Here is a 21,453-nt window from a genome sequence, read left to right as displayed (position 1 = left end):
CTGTTACACGCTACAATATAACTTACGATGCCGGATATGCATCACTTACGACGTGACCCCGCCGACACATCGTAAGATATATTGTAGCGTGTAAAGCGCTCTTATGATATGTGCCGATTTGTGGCACAACAACACCTCTCCCTACAGTGCACGTCCCTATTCTAAAATATCGATTGGCCTATCTAGCTAAACTGCCTAGTATTAAACCTCTAATCTCGCTGTCTACCAGCAGCACCTTCCCTAATAAACAATCAGAAAATAGAGCCCACACAAAATGGCCGTTATTTATATGCACACTGACATGTGACTTAGCAAGCCAATCACAGAAGGCCTTCTGTCTCTGCCTTAACAAAATTTGCTGTGTTGTGATTATTTGTGGATATTCCTGTAGCCAAAGTTTAGAAAAAAAATGGTGCCACGCACACCGGGCTTCTCCTGCTCCAAATCTCCTGCCTCCTCCACTGATTTTACACCTTCTCACATCAAACAGCATTGCAATCCTATCCAAAACCAGAAAATGCTATTAAAAAAAGCATTTTTTGAAACACAGCTAGCATTTGGGGGCAGCAAACAAACATTTCTGACTTTTGGGGAAGGGCTCTGGTTTGCTGAGCTCGAAAAACCAAGCTCAGGCTCGTACTGAAACTGAGATTGGCGAACCTTTATCTAAGGTTCGCTCATCTCTAGCTGTGAATACTACCAATTGGTGAGTGCCACACTTTTTTTTTCTCTTTCTTTCCTGGAGATTTGGATTAAAGACTTGCGCTTTATGTGCTGAGCACCAGCATTGTTGTGGCCACAGGTGCTTGAATCAAGCTTACATAGCAGAGCATGTTGATGGACATTGAATAGTGGTACCCTGTCGTGCCCTAGCCCCTGCCCGGTGATGGCACAAGGCTGCCGACTGTCCTTCTTGACAGTCTGTGCCCCTTGTCACGATCCCCCTGTGACCGGGGTCCAGCTCCTACCAGGCCCAGACCAATGCCTGCCACCTGGTAGTTTCAAGGAGCCCAGCTCCTGACCTCCTCTCTCTTTCTTCTCCAACACTACACCACCCCGTGACCTCTCCTCTTGAGAGTCACTGCTCAACTCACTTGTGACCTCTCCTTCTGAGGGTCACCAACCAACTGACTCCTGACACTTCTGACCTCCCCTTAACCAACCCCCTAGTGGGCAACCCTATTCCACTCAGGCCTTCCCCTGGTGTGTCTGGTGGGTGTGGTGCAGAGTGTTCCTAGGATTTTGATTAGCTTGTTCTTGGCAACACCAATGGTTAGGAACCCTTAACCAAGGAGGAGGTGGATATTGCACAGAAGGGCAGATTGCATAATACCCTGTGACGAGCTGATAGGTCAGGGCGTCACACAGTCAGTCAATGACTGCAGTGGTATGAGTCACATGCATGTGGGAAGAGCTAACTGCGGCTAGAGTCGGTTGGGAGACGACAGCTGAGAGGAAAAAGATGGAGGTGCCGTCCTCCATTTTGAGTGAGATTTCTAACTCATCACTAGAAGGAAAAGTTACCTTAGAAGTGAAGCACAACTCAGCCCAAAATAAGGAGAACTGAGTGAGAGTCACCAGAAAGACAGTGACCTGCTCTAATATAAAAAATTTCCCCTCAGAGGTCTGCCCGTCTGGTGTGGGTCAACTGTAAGTGTGGAATACACCGACCTGCTATCACTACCTGGAAATAGTTATCCATCTTGTTATCTATCACCAGTAAAGAGACTGTTCATTACCAAAGCGAGTTGTTTTATGATTAAAGATTAACAACAACAAAAACTATCACCACCATCAGACTCTACTGTGCACCACACGAAATTACCACATTTGCCCAAACCAATGGGGGCAATTTTAGGTGGACCTGCGTGTAGCTACAGTATGGTGATATGGCAGAACCACACTGCTGATAAAGTAGCCACAGCCGGTGACTGAGAAGAATCTGTGACTTCTCTGAATTTATTGGTTACTACTCACCTGTGCGGTTATCTGTAGGAATCTCCTTTTTACACCACTCATCACCCCTCACATATGTCCCTGCAGTACTAATATAGGTCAGATCTTCACTCTGAAACAAATAGTGGAAAAGTCACAAGACAGATGGAGAAGTCACATCTATGATCAACTCTAAACCTGCCATCTCCACCATTCTCATTATATGTACAAGTATAAAACAAGACTGATTACAAGACCTTAACAGACATTACACATGATATGGGAGATTCCATGACACCTTCTCTCCATCTACCTGATCATCCTGAGGAACATCTGGATTTTCCTGTTTACAGTCCTGTGGAAGAAGAGGATGGGGACATCTCTCTGGTGTAGTCCTGTCACTGGAAAGAACTGGAAGAAACACATACAGGGACTTTACATTCTTTACATACAGATAATTGTAGGCTGTGTGTATTTAGTCCTATTACCTGATGATGTGGGGGGCTGGGTAACCTCCATCATGAGATCCTTCTAAATATTCCTACTCCTTCATGGAGAAATACATGGTAACATCCTTACATCTGATAGGAACCTCACATATGCAATGATACCGTCATCCCCTCGATCTCTTCAGCTTTAGGGATTGTAGGTTCCTCAGCACTCATCAGAAAACAAACAGAGACTGGCAGGGGACACAAGCAAATAAAACACACACACATATTAGGCCATATACAACACAAGCAGTTACTTCCTCACAATCTGCAGCTGAATACATTTCTCAGACTGATCTTCCATAACACTAATTCATGTCACTTTTACAGACACTGGAATCAGCATTCACAATAATGCAGAAGATATTCATTACACGTGAGATGAGAAATAACTACTTCATGAAGAGGATGACATCTTCATTTTCTACTACAGCTCTATAAACAAATTTGGCCAGAGTCCGTCATGGACTACATCACCACCAGCCGCCTATATGAATGTTTTCCATCTTCTACAGGCTGTAATCTTATCATGTCCTATCAGGGAGATGCTGTCTGTGTTATACAGCTAGCTCCGATTGCTGGAGGTTATTGATGTAAATGGAGGCAGTGACGGTGCTACTGAATGTCTTCTACCTGCCATGTTAGTCCTCCTGTAAGGCTCACAGTAGTGTACTAAAAAAACAAAAAAAAAAATCAGTCTGATTTTCAACCAGAAAAGTTGGACGAGTGTCATACATATGTCATGTGAGTGCGCAATTTTTTTTCTTTGCCAAACATCCGTATCACATGCATATGCCATCCGTATGCCTTTTTTTTCTCAGCAGCTATTGTTCAGCAATCATTTACAGGATCATTTATAGTGTTCTATGCTACAGAATGGTAATGTGTCCATAAGAATGTGTGTGGAGGAATGGAGATACTATGGGAACATTATACAGTGGAACCTTGCTTAATGAGAACAATCCGTTCTGGGAGTGTGCTTGTTAATCAAGGTACTCGTTCAGCAGAGCAAGATTTCCCATAGGAAATCATTGCAATGCTGACAATTCGTTCCACAAAGTGTTAAATGTCCCATCCTGGTCCCCTATTCTATCATTCCACACATGCACAAACATGTACAAACACACACAAACACACAAGCACGCATGCACACGCACATATTATATGCTCACCTTTTCTTCCGTTCCATCGCCGGTCTCCTGAGACTTGCTGTTCTCCGGTGCGGGCCGTGTGTCAGGTAACCATAACGACGAGGGCGGAACTTCCTGCCAGAGCGCTGAAGTCAAAGGCAGAGCCACTTGCCTCCGATTGGCCAGCGCGCTGCCTTTGACAAGCGGTGACAGGAACCAGGAAGTTCCTGCTTCGTTGCTATGGATGCCGATGCCTGGAGCAGAGTTATAGGGTATTGGTGTGCACTCAGCTTGAGTATGGTTTCATTAGAGGTGCTATTGTGGGGTCAATAGTCCCAGAACGTATTATATAATAGACACTGCACTCTCTTGTTGATAAAATGAAGACAAAAAGTTTTTTTCTTTGCAAAAAAGTGATTTGATGGCGACAAAAGATGGTGGACGTTTCGGCCCAACAGCCTTTATCATGTATAGTCGCTGTGAAGTGAGAAATAAAGAAATCAATATTTACATAATATACAACTATATACAATAGATACCATGTCTGAGCGTATTATAAAGTATGCATGGCTCACAGTATATCACGGTTACAATCAGAATATAGGGGTAATACATCCTCGCATACCTCCACAAGAGGGCTGTTTCAGAAGAGAAGAAGATGGAGCAGGATGGAAGGAGTACCACCAAGAATAGTTTATGATACAAGATTTTCCAGAGGATGAAGTCTGCAGAGGAAGGATATGTGTTAATTATAAAAGACAAAGTTTATTGTGTATACAGATAAGGAACCTTTATCATTGATTTTAGGACTAATATTTCAATCAGTGTTATATGGGATTGTTGGAGCACCGGCGATTTCAAGGGGTGAATATCGCAAACAATAGGGAGCAGTGATTGAATAGATCTTCACATTCACCTTGAATGGATTTTTTTAAAAAATATATAAAAACAGAGACATCAATGTTTACTATATTCCAGCCTCTCTGCACATACCTAGAAGCAGGTTGGATTTCCTTTGGCTGGAAGGAATTTGTCTACATGTATTCCAATGGAAGAGATTTCCAGCTAAAATTAGAATAGATCATGCATTTTTTAGTATTATTAATTCATAGGCTTATATAGTGCTGGGCAGTTATAGAGTAATATTTGGCAGGTTTATATAGTGTTGAAAGACTTTTACAAGTACATTTTATATTTATATATTCATGTGGATCACAGACGTTTGGGTGGTTGTAAGAGGACATGTATATAAACACCATCTGTAATTAGGTTGCATATAGTGATAAAGGGGTTAAATGCAGAGACATGTTACAGGCATCTACTCGATTAGCTGCAGGCTTAGGGTCATATACCTGATAAAGGCTCCTGCAGACTTCTCTCATGTGGAGGAGGAGGTTTTAGACATTGGTGGGGTGGATATTTTCCTTCTGTAGGTAGAACTTTACATAAGCAATAAAGGACTTTGGTATTTAGTGGAGAGTTCAGCAGCGCTGGTGTAGCTGTGTCTTACCTGCACGCCACCTTCCCAGGATATGGCCGTCAGTAGCGCTGGTGTAGCTGTGTCTTACCTGCACGCCACCTTCCCAGGATATGGCCGTCAGTAGCGCTGGTGTAGCTGTGTCTTACCTGCACGCCACCTTCCCAGGATATGGCCGTCAGTAGCGCTGGTGTAGTTGTGTCTTACCTGCACGCCACCTTCCCAGGATATGGCCGTCAGTAGCGCTGGTGTAGCTGTGTCTTACCTGCACGCCACCTTCCCAGGATATGGCCGTCAGTAGCGCTGGTGTAGCTGTGTCTTACCTGCACGCCACCTTCCCAGGATATGGCCGTCAGTAGCGCTGGTGTAGCTGTGTCTTACCTGCACGCCACCTTCCCAGGATATGGCCGTCAGCAGCGCTGGTGTAGCTGTGTCTTACCTGCACGCCACCTTCCCAGGATATGGCCGTCAGTAGCGCTGGTGTAGTTGTGTCTTACCTGCACGCCACCTTCCCAGGATATGGCCGTCAGCAGCGCCGGTGTAGTTGTGTCTTACCTGCACGCCACCTTCCCAGGATATGGCCGTCAGCAGCGCCGGTGTAGTTGTGTCTTACCTGCACGCCACCTTCCCAGGATATGGCCGTCAGTAGCGCTGGTGTAGCTGTGTCTTTCCTGCACGCCACCTCCCCAGGATATGGCCGTCAGCAGCGCTGGTGTAGTTGTGTCTTACCTGCACGCCACCTCCCCAGGATATGGCCGTCAGCAGCGCTGGTGTAGCTGTGTCTTACCTGCACGCCACCTTCCCAGGATATGGCCGTCAGCAGCGCCGGTGTAGTTGTGTCTTACCTGCACGCCACCTTCCCAGGATATGGCCGTCAGCAGCGCCGGTGTAGTTGTGTCTTACCTGCACGCCACCTTCCCAGGATATGGCCGTCAGTAGCGCTGGTGTAGCTGTGTCTTTCCTGCACGCCACCTCCCCAGGATATGGCCGTCAGCAGCGCCGGTGTAGTTGTGTCTTACCTGCACGCCACCTTCCCAGGATATGGCCGTCAGCAGCGCTGGTGTAGCTGTGTCTTTCCTGCACGCCACCTTCCCAGGATATGGCCGTCAGCAGCGCTGGTGTAGCTGCGTCTTTCCTGCACGCCACCTCCCCAGGATATGGCCGTCAGCAGCGCTGGTGTAGCTGTGTCTTTCCTGCACGCCACCTCCCCAGGATATGGCCGTCAGTAGCACTATTCAGTGCTGGGATGGCTTTTAACATGTAAAGCAGGAAGTGGCCACAGACTAAACGCACGTGCAGTGGAGACAGCTGTAATCCACTGAGTATGAGGTACATTACCGTAATCATTGAAAGTGATGGGTATTGCAATGTGTTATATAGGAAAATGCTGCTGTTTGGCAGAATAGCTAGAGGAAAGGAGAAAAGAGTCTCAAAAGGTCCATTATATGTATTAGGGATATATGAAAAAAGAGGTATAGATTACATAGAGCATAATTTATATATAATTTATTTTTTATTTATAAATTATGTCTGCAGGAGCCTTTATCAGGTATATGACCCTAAGGGGTGCTTCACACACAGCGAGCTCACTGCCGAGATCGCTGCTGAGTCACGCTTTTTGTGACGCAGCAGTGACCTCATTAGCGATCTCGCTGTGTGTGACAATGAGCAGCGATCTGGCCCCTGCTGCGAGATCGCTGCTCGTTACACACAGCCCTGGTTCGTTTTCTTCAAAGGCGCTCTCCCACTGTGACACACAGATCGCTGTGTGTGACAGCAAGAGAGCGACAAATGAAGCGAGCAGGGAGCAGGAGCCGGCGTCTGACAGCTGAGGTAAGCTTGTAACCAAGATAAACATCGGGTAACCCAGGTGGTTACCCGATATTTACCTTAGTTACCAGCCTCTGCAGCTCTCACACTGCCTGTGCTGCCGGCTCCGGCTCTCTGCACATGTAGCTGCTGTACACATCGGGTTAATTAACCCGATGTGTACAGCAGCTAGGAGAGCAAGGAGCCAGCGCTAAGCAGTGTGCGCGGCTCCCTGCTCTCTGCACATGTAGCTGCATTACACATCGGGTTAATTAACCCGATGTGTACTGTAGCTAGGAGAGCAAGGAGCCAGCGCTAAGCAGTGTGCGCGGCTCCCTGCTCTCTGCACATGTAGCTGCATTACACATCGGGTTAATTAACCCGATGTGTACTGTAGCTAGGAGAGCAAGGAGCCAGCGCTCAGTGTGCGCGGCTCCCTGCTCCCTGCACACACAGCTAAGCGGTGTGCGCTGGTAACTAATGTAAACATCGGGTAACCATACCCGATGTTTACCTTAGTTACCAGTCTCCGCAGCTTCCAGACGGCGGCTCCGTGCAAGCGCAGCATCGCTTGCACGTCGCTGCTGGCTGGGGGCTGTTCACTGGTCGCTGGTGAGATCTGCCTGTTTGACAGCTCACCAGCGACCATGTAGCGATGCAGCAGCGATCCTGACCAGGTCAGATCGCTGGTCGGATCGCTGCTGCATCGCTAAGTGTGAAGGTACCCTAATAAGCCTGCAGCTAATCGAGTAGATGCCTGTAACATGTCTCTGCATTTAACCCCTTTATCACTATATGCAACCTAATTACAGATGGTGTTTATCTACATGTTCTCTTACAACCACCCAAACGTCTATGTGATCCACATGAATATATAAAGATAAAAGGTACTTGTAAAAGTCTTTCAACACTATATAAACCTGCCAAATATTACTCTATAACTGCCCAGCACTATAGAAGCCTATGAATTAATAGTACTAAAAAATGCATGATCTATTCTAATTTTAGCTGGAAATCTCTTCCATTGGAATACATGTAGACAAATTCCTTCCAGCCAAAGGAAATCCAACCTGCTTCTAGGTATGTGCAGAGAGGCTGGAATATAGTAAACATTGATGTCTCTGTTTTTATATATTTTTAAAAAAAATCCATTCAAGGTGACTGTGAAGATCTATTCAATCACTGCTCCCTATTGTTTGCGATATTCACCCCTTGAAATCGCCGGTGCTCCAACAATCCCATATAACACTGATTGAAATATTAGTCCTAAAATCAATGATAAAGGTTCCTTATCTGTATACACAATAAACTTGTCTTTTATAATTAATTAACACATATCCTTCCTCTGCAGACTTCATCCTCTGGAAAATCTTGTATCAAACTATTCTTGGTGGTACTCCTTCCATCCTGCTCCATTATCTTCTTCTCTTCTGAAACAGCCCTCTTGTGGAGGTATGCGAGGATGCCTGGAGCAGAGCAGAGCACTACAGGACCCAGAAGGTCGGCGATGAAACGGAAGGTACACATAATATATGCTCACCTTACCTTCCGTTCCACCGCCGGGCTCATGGTACTTTTAGTTCGCCGCGATGTACCCGGGAACTACAAGAACCATGAGCCCGGCAGTGGAACGGAAGGTAAGGTGAGCATAATACTGTATGTGTGTGCGTGCGTGTGTGTTTGTGCGTACATGTGTGTGTTTGTGTGGACTGCAAGTGCGGGTTAGAGCGCGGTGGATGGACGGAACCGGAAGTTCGTGCAGTGAGGATTTCGCTCGTACAGCAAAGCTTTCTCGTAAAGCGGGTTACAAATTTACAGAAAGCTTTGCTTGTTAAGCGAAATTCTCATTAAGTGGGTTACTCGTTAAGAGAGGTACCACTGTACTGTGTGTGATGGACAAGTAAGGGGCCTGTAATATTTGACCTAAACGTATTTCCTGTCTTTCAATGTTGTGTAATATGTATCTATCAGACGAAAAGTAACAGAAAAAAAAAGTTACTTTCTAGACGATGGCAACACAAACACTTAAATATTCCCAAAACTGAAGGGGTTATTGCCTGGACTCAGCGCGACAGCTGAGTGTTCACAGCTTTTGTCCCAGCTTCTCCTTCTCCACTCACTGCAGTGAATAAATTAACTCAAGAAGAGCAGTGCATAAATTAAATTTTCATCTGCCCCAATATATACTGAAAGGAATAGGAGGATTTGGTTATCTTGACCTGTATTGCAGGCAAATATACCAGACATAAATTATTCAGCTACATAGAGATGTACATAGATATATACTGTATCTCTATGTAGGTGAAGGAAGAAGTCAGATGCTTTTGTTCCTATAAAACTACTATAAAGAAATGAGAAAAAAGTTAACCAGCAACTTTAAAACATGTTCCTGTAGCCCTAGCTGTTGAGCCATAAGCTCTGATGATCTCAGAAGAAGAGTTTTATACAGATGAGCCTGCATTACAGTTTCTTACACAGCAGATTACACTGGACATAGAGATTCATTGAACAGCATTTCTTTGTTCTGTATTCTAGAGATATTTTTTTATATTCTAATAACATTCCTAAAAATAATTGATTTTTTTTTATATAAAGTAACATTCACAAGTCCGTAAATAACATGACGTATCTGATGCCCTGTTCATAACGACCTGCACGACACAGCGATCAGATTATTTATGGGGATCAGCAAATGGCATAAAAAGATGGCACAAATGATTTTTTTTCTCTATTAAACCCATAAAAATTGTATCGCTGTGGCAGTGTTCACACGTAGTGTAAATGCTGCTTTTTTGTGCTGGTGTCTGTGTGACGCCCTGGGCAAGCCAGGGGGTCACAGGTCACATCACCACCACACCCTACACCCCAGTTAGGAACAACTAGGCTAACTAAAAATCCTTGTTGCCTTCCTCCAGGGGCTGATGTCCACACCAGGGGTGGGCCAGGCGGTTGGCTCCGCCCACCAAGGAGTACACAGTCCTGGAGGCAGGAAAACACAGGAGTGGAGCTCAGGCAGAGCTGGAGTGCAGTTTAGAGGGAGGAAGTAGAAGGAGTAAAGAGTGAGAGTAGAGACAGTGGAAAGTGACAGTTGTAAAGCCTGAAGTTGGTCCGGGTGTGTGCCCTGGACTGTGACAGCAAGGTCAGCAGACGGCTGTGATAGTCCGCAGGGGTGACTGCTTGGAGGTTGCTGGAAGGACCGCGGACGGGTGGTGGCCCGGCGGTTTGGAGCGGTATACGAAGAGCAGTCAGCACCAGGGCAGGGGCCTTTCGGATCTCGGCAAGGCTAGGAGTCGCCATAATTTGCCAAATCCGTCAGTGAAGGGGACGACTGTCTCCCAACAACCAAGTCCCGATTGAAGGCAACAGTCCAACCGAAGCAGAGAGACACCGCCACCGCCAGGGCACCAGTTTCTCAGGGCCAGCGCCTGCGGGCAAAGTAGGGCTCCTCCGGCCCATATCCAAGCCGGGGAGCGGGTTACCGGTGGGAACCCATCGCAACCATCATCATCTTAGGTGCAGGAAAAGGGACCGTCACCGTCAACTACTGGGGAACAGCAAGTGCAGCCGTCCGTGGGAACCGTCTTTCCAGCCGTGTGTTTTACCGAGAACTGTGTCTCTGTCTCAGGCTGAGTGAGTACCACAGTGCCGCAAGGCACAGCGCTGCCCCCGCGTCCCTGCACCCCACCAAGCCCTGCACTGGCCCCGCCATCCCTCATCACATCACTGGGCCCCGGGACAACCACCCCCTACCCACGGAGGGGAGAACTAACAACTTTGCTGCTCCCTGTCACCGCTCCCGGGATCCCCATACAGAGCAGCGGTGGTGTCCATACAATCACCACAACCGTGGGTGGCGTCACGGACAATAAACTATCCCAAAAACCAATCCCCTTTCACTCATGGGCGAGGAGCGCCGCTCGAGTCCCCGGGATCCGGCCAATCACTCGGGCCACCGAGCAGCAGCAGGCCGCAGCGGCAGCCGGACCCGAGCAGTAGGGAGAGCGCGGCGTCCCCTCCTCCGCCCGCGACAACTGCACCCCACAGCGCAAAAACAATCTTCTCTGATTATTGCGGGTGTGCTATATTTTTAATGCATTTTCCGCAATATTTCATACATGTTTGGAGCAGATGTGAATTTGGATTTTTAATGCATTTTAACACTACAGAAAAGCTTTGATTCTGCATTTAAAAACGTAAGATCACTTTTCTTGCTTGCATTTCTTTTCATGCTCCACAAAAAAGTCTTTGGAGAAAAAAACCCCCACCATATGGGCACAGTTCACCGGCGTCTTTAGACACTCAGCGGGCGGAGATTTCATGACGTCTCATCCACTTTGCTTGGACATTTAGCCAATGTTCATATGTAGCATAAACACTGCATTTTTTTCCTGCGGGTTGAGGATGGGATTTCATGAACTCTGCGGTTTTCAGGCTTCTTTTTTCTGTAGATGCTTCTATGTTGAACTTAAAAAAAACGCATGGAGAAAACTGTAGTTTTTATATTCAGAATCAAAGCTTATCTGTACTATAAAAAACACTTAAAAACATGGCTTTATAATTGCACCAAAAACACACAAAATGGTGAAGTATAAAAAATGCAGCAAAAAAGGAATAATCAGAGAATATTGTTATTGTGTAGTTTGGTGCAGACCCCTGCAGAAACAAAACACACCAGATTTATGCAACATGTGAACACGGCCTTATAGGCACAAAAAAGGAATATGTCACATAATTCTTATATATCGACCTTCTTATATATCGGTGACCAGAATTGTACACAGTATTCTAAGTGCGGTCACACTAGTGACTTGTACAGGGGTAGAAGTATATTTTTTTCATGAACACTTATACCTCTTTTAATACATCCCATTATTTTATTAGCCCTGGCAGCAGTTGCCTGACACTGTCCACTAAAGTGAAGTTTACCATCCACCCAAACACCCAAGTCTTTTTCTGTGCCTGTTTTACCCAGTGTTCTACAATTAAGTACATAAATCATACATTTTATTTCCTCTGCCCAAGTGCATGACCTTTCATTTATCTACATTAAACTTCAATTGCCACTTCTCAGCCCAATCCTCCAATTTACATATCTCCCTGTAATATAAAATTATCCTCCTCTGTATTGATTACCCTGCAGAGTTTAGTATCATCTGCAAATATTGAAATTCTACTCCGCATGCCCCCAACAAGGTCATTAATAAATATGTTGAAAAGAAGCGGGCCCAATACTGACCCCTGTGGTACCCCACTATGAACTGAGACCCAGTCCGAGTACGTACCATTAATAACCACCCTTTGTTTCCTATCACTGAGCCAGTTTTTAACCCAGTTACACATATTTTCCCCTATCCCCATTATTCTCATTTTATGTGCCAACCTTTTGTGTGGCACAGTATCAAAAGCTTTTGAAAAGTCCATATACACAACATCCACTGCATTTCCCTGGTCCAGGCTTGAACTTGCCTCTTCATAGAAGCTGATCAAATTAGTTTGACAGGATCGATCCCTCATAAACCCAAGTTGATACTCTTGTCATAAGGTTATTTTTCTTGAGATACTCCAGTATAGCATCTCTCAAGAACCCCTCAAGGATTTTACCAACCGTAGAGGTTAAACTTACCGGCCTATAATTTCCCGGCTCAGTTTTTGTCCCCTTTTTGAATATTGGCACCACATTTGCTATGCGCCAGTCCTGCGGTACTGACCCTGTTATTAAGGAATCTGAGAAGATTAAAAATAATGGTCTATCTATCACAGAACTCAATTCCTGTAGTACTCTGGGGTGTATGCCATCCGGGCCCGGAGATTTGTCAACCTTAGTGATTTCGAGGCGGCGGCGTACTTCCTGCTGGGTTAAGCAGGTAATATTCAAGGGTGAATTTATGGCATCACTGGTCATGTCATCTGCCATGGCATTTTCTTGTATAAAAACCGTAGAAAAAAAAAAATTCATTCAGCAGGTTGGCTTTATCCTCATCCCCTTCCACCAAGACTATTTTTAATCCGAGATCCGAGGACTCGAGCGGCGCTCCTCGCCCGTGAGTGAAAGGGGGTAGTTTGGTTTGGGGATTTGGTCCGTGACGCCACCCACGGTTTGTGGCGAGGTTGGGGCACCACCGCTGCTGGTGACTGGGATCCCGGGAGCGATGGCAGGGAGCAGCTGGGATGTTGTTTCCCCCTCCGTGTGTAGGGGTTGGTTGTCCCGGGGCCCGGTGAGGTGACGGGAGGCAGGGTTGGCAAGGTGCAGGGTCACCTGGACTGCGCAGCACCGGATGGCACGGTAGTACTCACTCAGCCACAAATGTACACAAAGTCTCTGGTAAACCAAACGGCTGGATGGACGGGTCCCGCAGCCGGCTGCTGTAGTTTCTCCCGGACGGTTGGTGGTGGCTGCCTTTCCCTGCACCTGTGTGTATGTTCGGTCCCGATGGATTCCCACTGGTAACCCGCTCCCCAGCGTTGATATGTGCCGGAGGAGCCCTTTTGCCCGCAGGCTCTGGCCCTTGGAACTCTAGCTGTGGCGGTAGCTGTATTTCCTTTTGCTGGTTGGACGGTTGCCTTCAATCGGGTCTTGGCTGTTAGGGAACCCCTGGGGTTCCGGTCACTGACGGACTTGACCTCTAATGGCGGCTCCAAGCCTGGTCGGGGTCCGCAGGCCCTGCCTGTGTGTGCTGGCTTCACTTCGCTCCCCGGTTCGGTACCGGCGGGCCACCGCCCGTCCCCGGTCCTGTGGCTCCGTGTTGATCTGCCTCTCCTGCAGATGGCCACCACCGTCTGCCAACCTTGCTCTTGGTGCCCGGGCCACGTACCCGGACACGGTCAGATTGCTCCTCCACTACTACTTCACTCCTTCTCACTTCCCTAACTGCACTCCCTTCCTTTTCCCGCCTACAGGACTGTGAACTCCTCAGTAGGTGGGGCCAACCGCCTGGCTCCACCCCACCTGGTGTGGTCATCAGTCCCTGGAGGGAGGCAACAAGGATTTTGTGTCTGGCTAATGTGCCTCTCTCGGGGTGGGGGTGTCGTGTTGTAGTACCTGTGACTACCTGGCTAGTCCAGGGCGCCACATTACCATATAGTGGCACTTTATATTCTGTATTTATCATCATCTGTCATATCTATATTGCCCCAGTATTATAATTTTCTATATACAGTGGCTTGCAAAAGTATTCGGCCTCCTTGAATTTTTTCAACCTTTTCCCACATTTCAGGCTTCAAACATAAAAGATAAAAAATTTTAATGTTATGGTAAGAATCAACAAGTGGGACACAATTGTGAAGTTGAACGATATTTATTGCTTATTTTAAAATATAAATAACTGAAAATTGGGGCGTGCAATATTATTCGTTCCCTTTACTTTCAGTGCAGCAAACATCACTCCAGAAGTTCATTGAGGATCTCTGAATGATCCACTGTTGTCCTAAATGACTGATGATGATAAATATAAGCCACTTGTGTGTAATCAAGTCTCTGTATAAATGCACTTGCTCTGTGATAGTCTCAGTGTTCTGTTTAAAGCACAGATCGCATCATGAAGACCAAGGAACACAACAGGTAGGTCCGTGATACTGTTGTGGAGAAGTTTAAGCCGGATTTGGTTACAAAAAGGATTTCCACAATTTTAAACCATCCCAAGAAGCACTGCGCTAGCGATCATATTGAAATGGAAGGAGTATCATACCACTGCAAATCTACCAAGACCCGGCCGTCCCTCAAAAATTTCATCTCAAACAAGAAGACTGATCACAGATGCAGCCAAGTGGCCCATGATCACTCTGGATGAACTTCAGAGATCTACAGCTGAGGTGGGAGAGTCTGTCCATAGGACAACAATCAGTCGTACACTGCACAAATCTGGCCTTTATGGAAGAGTGGCAAGAAGAAAGCCATTTCTCAAAGATATCCATAAAAAGTGTCATTTAAAGTTTGCCACAAGCCACCTGGGAGACACACCAAACTTCCAAAATGTGGAAGAAGGTGCTGTAGTCAGGTGAAATCAAAATCAAACTTTTTGGGCACAATGCCAAACGATATGTTTGGCATAAAAGCAACACAGCTCATCACCCTGAACACACCATCCCCACTGTCAAACATGGTAGTGGGATCATCATGGTTTGGGCCTGCTTTTCTTCAGCAGGGGCAGGGAAGATAGTTAAAATTAATGAGAAGATGGATGGAGCCAAATACAGGACCATTCTTGAAGAAAACCTGTTGGAGTCTGCAAAAGACCTGAGACTGGGACAGAGATTGGTCTTCCAACAAGACAATGATCCAAGCAAAATCTACAATGAAATGGTTTACAAACGTATCCAGGTGGGTGTTAAGCGGGCTATACACGCAACAACATCGCTAACGAAATGTTGTTGGGGGGTCACGGAATTCGTGACGCACATCCGGCCTTGTTAGCGACGTCATTGCATGTGAAATGCCGGAACAACCGTTAACGATCAAAATTACTTACTTAATCGTTGACATGTCGTTCCTTTCCAGATTACCGTTGCAGGATGCAGTTTGTTCGTCGTTCCTGCGGCAGCACACATCGCTGTGTATGACACTGCAGGAATGAGGAAAACACCGTACCTGCGGCCGCCTGCAATGAGAAAGGAAGAAGGTTGGCCCGCTCATCTCCGCCCCTCCGCTTCTACTGTATTTGGCAGCCGCTTAGTGACGCCGAATGAACCAACCCCTTAGAAAGGAGGCGGTTCGCCGGCCATAGCGACATCGCTAGGCAGGTAAGTATGGGTGATGGGTCCTAGCGATGTTGTGCACCACGGGCAGCGATTTGAACGTGACGCACAACTGACGGGGGCGGGTGCTTTCACCAGCGACATCGCTAGCGATGTCACTGTGTGTAAAGCCCACTTTAGAATGGCCAAGTCAAAGTCCAGACCTGAATCCAATCAAGAATCTGTGGAAAGAGGTGAAAACTGCTGTTCACAAACACTCTCCATCCAACCTCACCCAGCTCGAGCTATTTGCAAAGGAAGAATGGGCAAGAAGTTCAGCCCGTGGTATGTAATTGGGAGTACCACCGCTGCCATTGGGAGTACCCGGGGATGATGGAGTGGGGCAGCCAGGTGTTATAACTCCCCACGGGTAGGAGGGGGAATACCTCAGGGCTCGGTGATGGTAGGGGAGTGCCATTAGATGCAAGGGGGTCACTCAGTCCAATAAGATGACACTGACAACTGGTCAAACATGTCTTTGGACACCGCTGCCGCCGAGGGGAGCTTAGTTTGGATCCCGTCCCTAATGGTGTTGCCTGGTGATCCGTGACCTGCCTCCTGGCACTCAGTTTACTTCTTTGGTGGTCCCGGTAGTGTGAAACTTGCCGGGTCCCGCTCCCCACTATGGCTTAAGGCCACTTTACACACAGCGACATCGCTAGCGATGTCGCTGGTGAAAGCCCCCGCCCCCTTTGGTTGTGCGTCACGAGCAAATCGCTGCCCGTGGCGCACAACATCGCTAACACCCGTCACACATACTTACCTGCCTAGCGACGTCGCTGTGGCCGGCGAACCGCCTCTTTTCTAAGGGGGTGGTTTGTGCAGCGTCACAGCAGTGTCACTAAGCGGCCGCCCAATAGAAGTGGAGGGGCGGAGATGAGCGGCCGTAACATCCCGCCCACCTCCTTCCTAATTGGCGGTGGCTGCAGGTACGATGTTGTTCCTCGTTCCTGCGGTGTCACACGTAGCAATGTGTACTGCCGCAGGAACAACGAACAACATTGTACCTGCAGCAGCAATGATTTGAGATTAAAACGACAAGTCAACGATATGGTGAGTAATTTTGATAGTTAATGGTCCTTCCTGCGTTTCACACGCAACGACATTGCTAATGAATTCGGATGTACGTCACGAATTCCGTGACCCCAACGACATCTCGTTAGCGATGTTGTTGCGTGTAAAGTGGCCTTAAGCGTGGGAGCTTGCTCTCAGGGTTCACACTTGGGGATTTTCTGGACCATTTTCAGTGGAAAGTCCTATCCCCCTCGTTGCGCTAGTACCCCGATTTTGGAGCGGGTGGGAACTGCTCTTGAAGACTCCGTTCTCCTCGGGTAAATTATCGAGTTGCTTGAAGCTACTCCCCGACCTAGGGTCTACGTACCCCGTCATGCCTTGGTCCCAGACCGGTGATGGTGCAAGGCCTCTGGCTGTCCTCCTCAACAGATCTGTGCCCCTTGCCATGATCCCCTGCGACCAGGGGTCCAGCTCCTCTAGGCCAAGACCACTGTCTGCTAAATAGTTTCCCACGAGCACCGCTCCTAACTTCCTCTCACTTACACTTCTCAGACCCGACTCTCTACAACTGACACCCCTGACCTCCCTTCTCCAACACCCCAGGTGGGCGACTATTCCACTCAAGCCGTGCACTGGTGTGTTTGGTGGGTGTATCTAGGGTTTGATTAGCTGATGTAGGCAACACCATATAGTTGGGGACGCAAAACTAAGAAGGAGCTGCATAAAACATGGGAGGGCAGATTGTGCAATACCCTGTGACGACCTGATAGTCCAGGGGCGTCACACATATCCCAAGCAACTTGTGCTGTAATTGCAGCAAAAGGTGGTGCTACAAAGTATTAACTTAAAAGGGGCCGAATAATATTGCACGCCCCAATTTTCAGTTTATTATTTATAAAAGTTTAAAATAAGCAATAAATTTTGTTCAACTTCACAATTGTGTCCCACTTGTTGTTGATTCTTCACCATAACATTACATTTTTTTATCTTTATGTTTGAAGCCTGAAATGTGGGAAAAGGTTGAAAAATTCAAAGGAACTCGAATACTTTCGCAAGGCACTATATATCATTTGATTACTACATATCCATTAGGTGTACATGTATATATGTGATTTTGATAGACAAAATATATATTTTGTCTAAGCAGGTAATAATAAATATTTGTATATATCACACACCGCCCCCATTTTTTCTACCTATTTATGTGATTTCACTCCCTACCCTAGTTTTAATTAATTCAATAAAGAATTTTCTATTTTTGACCTTTTGTCGGTTTTTGTTTGAGAATATCTTGAATGGTTTTGTTCCGATGGTCCCGTCATCATTGTCCACTTACATTCCAATATATCTATAAAGTCTATTTAATAATATTAAATATAGGGTGTTTTTTTTCTTATATTTCACGACATAGGGGAGATTTCATGACACCTTCTCTCCATCTACCTGATCATCCTGAGGAACATCGAGATTTTCTTGTTTAACGTCCTGTAGAAGAAGAGGACGGAAACATCTTTCTGGTGTTGTCCTCTCACTGGATAGAACTGGAGGAGACACATACAGGGACTTTACATTCTTTACATAGAGATGATTATAGGCCGTGTGTATTTAGTCCTGTCTATTACCTGGTGGTGTGAGGGGCTGGGGAAACTCCATGACGTCCTTCTCCAAATCTTCGCGTCCTTCTAAATATTCCTACTCCTCCATGGAGACATACATGGTAACTTCCTTACATCTTATAGCAACCTGATACATACAATGATACAGTCATCCCCCGGTCCCTTCATATGGTCACTGATTAGCTGTAAGGATTATAGGTTGCTCAGCACTCACCAGAAGAAACAGAGACTTGCAGGGGACATTAGCAAATAAAACATACATATGTATTAGGCCACACACCACAAGCAGTTTCTTCTTCACAATCTGCAGCTGAATAAGTTTCTCAGACTCATCTTCCATAACACTAATTCATGTCTCTTTTTTTGACACTAGAATCAGCATTCACAATACTGCAGGAGATATTCATTACACATGAAATGAGAAATAACTACTTCATGATGAGGACGACATTATCATTATCTAATACAGCTCTATAAAACATATTTGGCCAGAGCCCAACACTGACTACATTACCACCAGCAGCCAATATGAATGTTTCCCGTCTTCCCCAGGCTGTAATCTTATTGTGTCCTATCAGGCAGATGCTGTCTGTGTTACACAGCTAGCTCTGATTGCTGTAGGTTATCAATGTAAATGCTGCCAGTGATGGTGCTGATGAATGTGTGGCACCCCTGAGGCTACAGTCGCCACAGGGTACTGCACCTCACTTAAGGCGCGGTACTCATCCTGGATCCAGAGGAGGTCGATACCGGTTTCACAACACACAACTCATATACACCATCAGGTTGCCCTCCCCAATGGGGACCGGGTTAGGGTCGGGTCTTAAGGTTGTCACTAAACATGGGGGGCTGCCACCCACTAGTGACAGGGAACCAGGGGAGTAGCAGCCACCAGGGGGAGCTAGGAGCCAAGAGGAGTAGAGCGGTCGGGTTTCCTGGTGGCTTTAGTGGCACGCAGGAGAATACGGTCGCCAAGGGGAGAGCTTAATTGCTCCCTCGGGACCCGCACAGTGCAGGGTGCAGAATACTAGGGTGGAACATTCTTCAAGTTGTATCACCAAAATCTGCAGGCCAGGGGGATTGTAGGTCCCTCCGGCCACCACAGTTACCAGAGCACAGTGCTACATAGGGTCCGGGGTCATGATCTAAGTCAGGCCCCACCACGGACCCACGGCACCTGCATACGGGACAGGAGTTCACTTTTCAAGAACCGGGGTCTCACAAGTAGCTTCAGGCCACTGGGATCCACCTAAAGAGGTGTAAGGAAGGCGCCCCATTGACCACCGATCAACAGATCTGGGATTGACTGGGGCCCATCACGGCAGTGACCGGTATCATCTCCTGAGCAAACTAGAACTGTGAGAAAAGAAACCTGAAACTGCAGATATTGTGTCCGCCTGTCCTTACCGGCGCCTTCGCCCCGCGCTTCGGCGCCAGCCATCACTACTCCCCTCATCATCCTCCCCGTGGCCTGCTCCACCTGTGTGGAGCAGAAACAACTCAGCTGCTACAACTATCCGCCCTGGAGGACAGCGACAGCAGCAGTGCCTAATCCCTGGTTACGTACCGCAGGTGGCGTCATGAGGTAAATCCTCCCCATCATCAAATCCCCCTATTATTGTACGCCTCTGGGCCACAAAGTTGGGCAGGGCCACCCGTGACATCCCCAGACCAGACATCACCAGGCCCGGTGACGAGTAAAGTTAACCCCTTGCTCCGTGGGTGCTACAAATGTCTTCTAGCTGCCATGTTAGTCCTCCTGTCAGGCTCACAGTGTATGAAATAAAAAAAAAAAAATTGATTTTCATCCAAAAAAGTTGGACAAGCGTCATGCGTATGTCATGTGACTGCGTAATTTTTTTCTTGATGAGCATCTGTATACATTTTTTTTTTTCTCAGCAGCTATTTAAAAATCATTTACAGGAGCATTTATAATGTTTTATGCTACAGAATGGTAATGTGTCCATAAAAATGTATGTGGAGGAATTGCGATGCTATGGGAACATACATTATATATTTGACCTATGTGTGTTTCCAATCTTTCAATGTTGGGTTATATGTATGTGCTGCCCCAGCAGCGGATTGAACCGCTCGGATCCGGGGGTAGTGTCAGTTCGTGGCTTGAGGGTCTCCGGACCCAGGGGCTTAGGGCCACACTCAAAATGTAAAGGGGGTATTTACAGGGGATTTGGTACATAGTTCGTGACGCCACCCTTGGTGTGCGGTAATTGGGAAGTACCGCCGCTGCCATTGGGAGTACCCGGGGTGATGGAGTGGGGCAGAGAGGTGACGTTGCCCTCCACGGGTAGGGACAGGCCCCGGGACTCTGGATGGTGATGCGGGGACACAGTGCAGTGGTCAGTCGGGTACCCACTCAGCAATAAAGCAGATGATGACAACAGGGTAAACCAAGTCTCTGGACGCCGTTGCCTCTCAAGGGGAGCTCATCTGGGTCCCGTCCCCTGCAGTGCTGCTGGTGGTCTGTAACCTGCCTCCTGGCACTAAATTTAGAATGTCCGTTGTGATCCGGTAGCTTGGAGCTATCCAGGTCCCGCTCCCCACTATGGCTAAGTGGAGGAGCCTGCTCTCAGGCCTCACACTTGGGATTTCAATGGGCTGCTTTCTAGGAAAGTGCCATCCCCCTAGTTGCGCTAGCGCCCCGATTCTGGAGCTAGTGGGAACAGTCCATAAAGGCCCCGTTCTCCTCAGGTTAATTGCCGGGTTGCCTGAAGCTTCTGCCCGATCTAGGGTCTGTATACCCCGTCGTGCCTTCGGTCCCGGACCGGTGATAGGACCAGGCTGTTGACCGTCCTCCTTTACAGGTACTAGGCACCTAGCCTCAATCCCCTGCGACCGGGGGTCCGACTCCTCTAGGTCAGCCCACCGTCTGTTACCTAATTTTCCTCTCCCCTGGGAGCTCCAACTCCCAGCTTCCTCAGAGCTTCTCACAGCTCGAGGGTTACTTCTCAACCTCGGGAGCTTCAGCTCCCAGCTCCTCACTCTTTGGAAGCCACTTCTGTTCTCAGCTTAACACCTCCCAGTCTGGCCCTATTCCTGCTTAAGCAGCCCACTGGTGTGCCTGACAAGTGTGGTGTAAAGTGTATCTAGGATTTGTGAATGCGGATGTAGGCAACACTGCAGGATAGAGACCCAGAACCACGAGGGATTGAATACTGCACGGGGAGGGCAGTTTGTGCAATACCCTGTGACGACCTGAATAGTCCAGGGGCGTCACATGTATCTATCAGAGG

The 21,453-nt window shown here is 47.4% G+C and overlaps 1 protein-coding gene across 1 annotated transcript in view; it reads right to left on the bottom strand.

Annotated features, from left to right (window-relative positions):
* LOC142312863 (uncharacterized) overlaps window positions 1-21,453 on the bottom strand; it is a 402,852-nt gene that overhangs the window by 101,793 nt on the left and 279,606 nt on the right. The window contains exons 10-11 of the mRNA XM_075351849.1: window positions 2,249-2,346; window positions 1,978-2,068 (exon numbers count right to left, since the gene is read on the bottom strand). Coding sequence (XP_075207964.1) covers window positions 1,978-2,068; window positions 2,249-2,346 — 189 coding nt within the window. The remainder of the gene's footprint in view (window positions 1-1,977; window positions 2,069-2,248; window positions 2,347-21,453) is intronic.

The sequence above is a fragment of the Anomaloglossus baeobatrachus genome, chromosome 5, assembly GCF_048569485.1.
Source record: "Anomaloglossus baeobatrachus isolate aAnoBae1 chromosome 5, aAnoBae1.hap1, whole genome shotgun sequence".
NCBI lineage: Eukaryota > Metazoa > Chordata > Amphibia > Anura > Aromobatidae > Anomaloglossus > Anomaloglossus baeobatrachus.
This window is presented reverse-complemented; position numbering and strand designations above follow the sequence as displayed.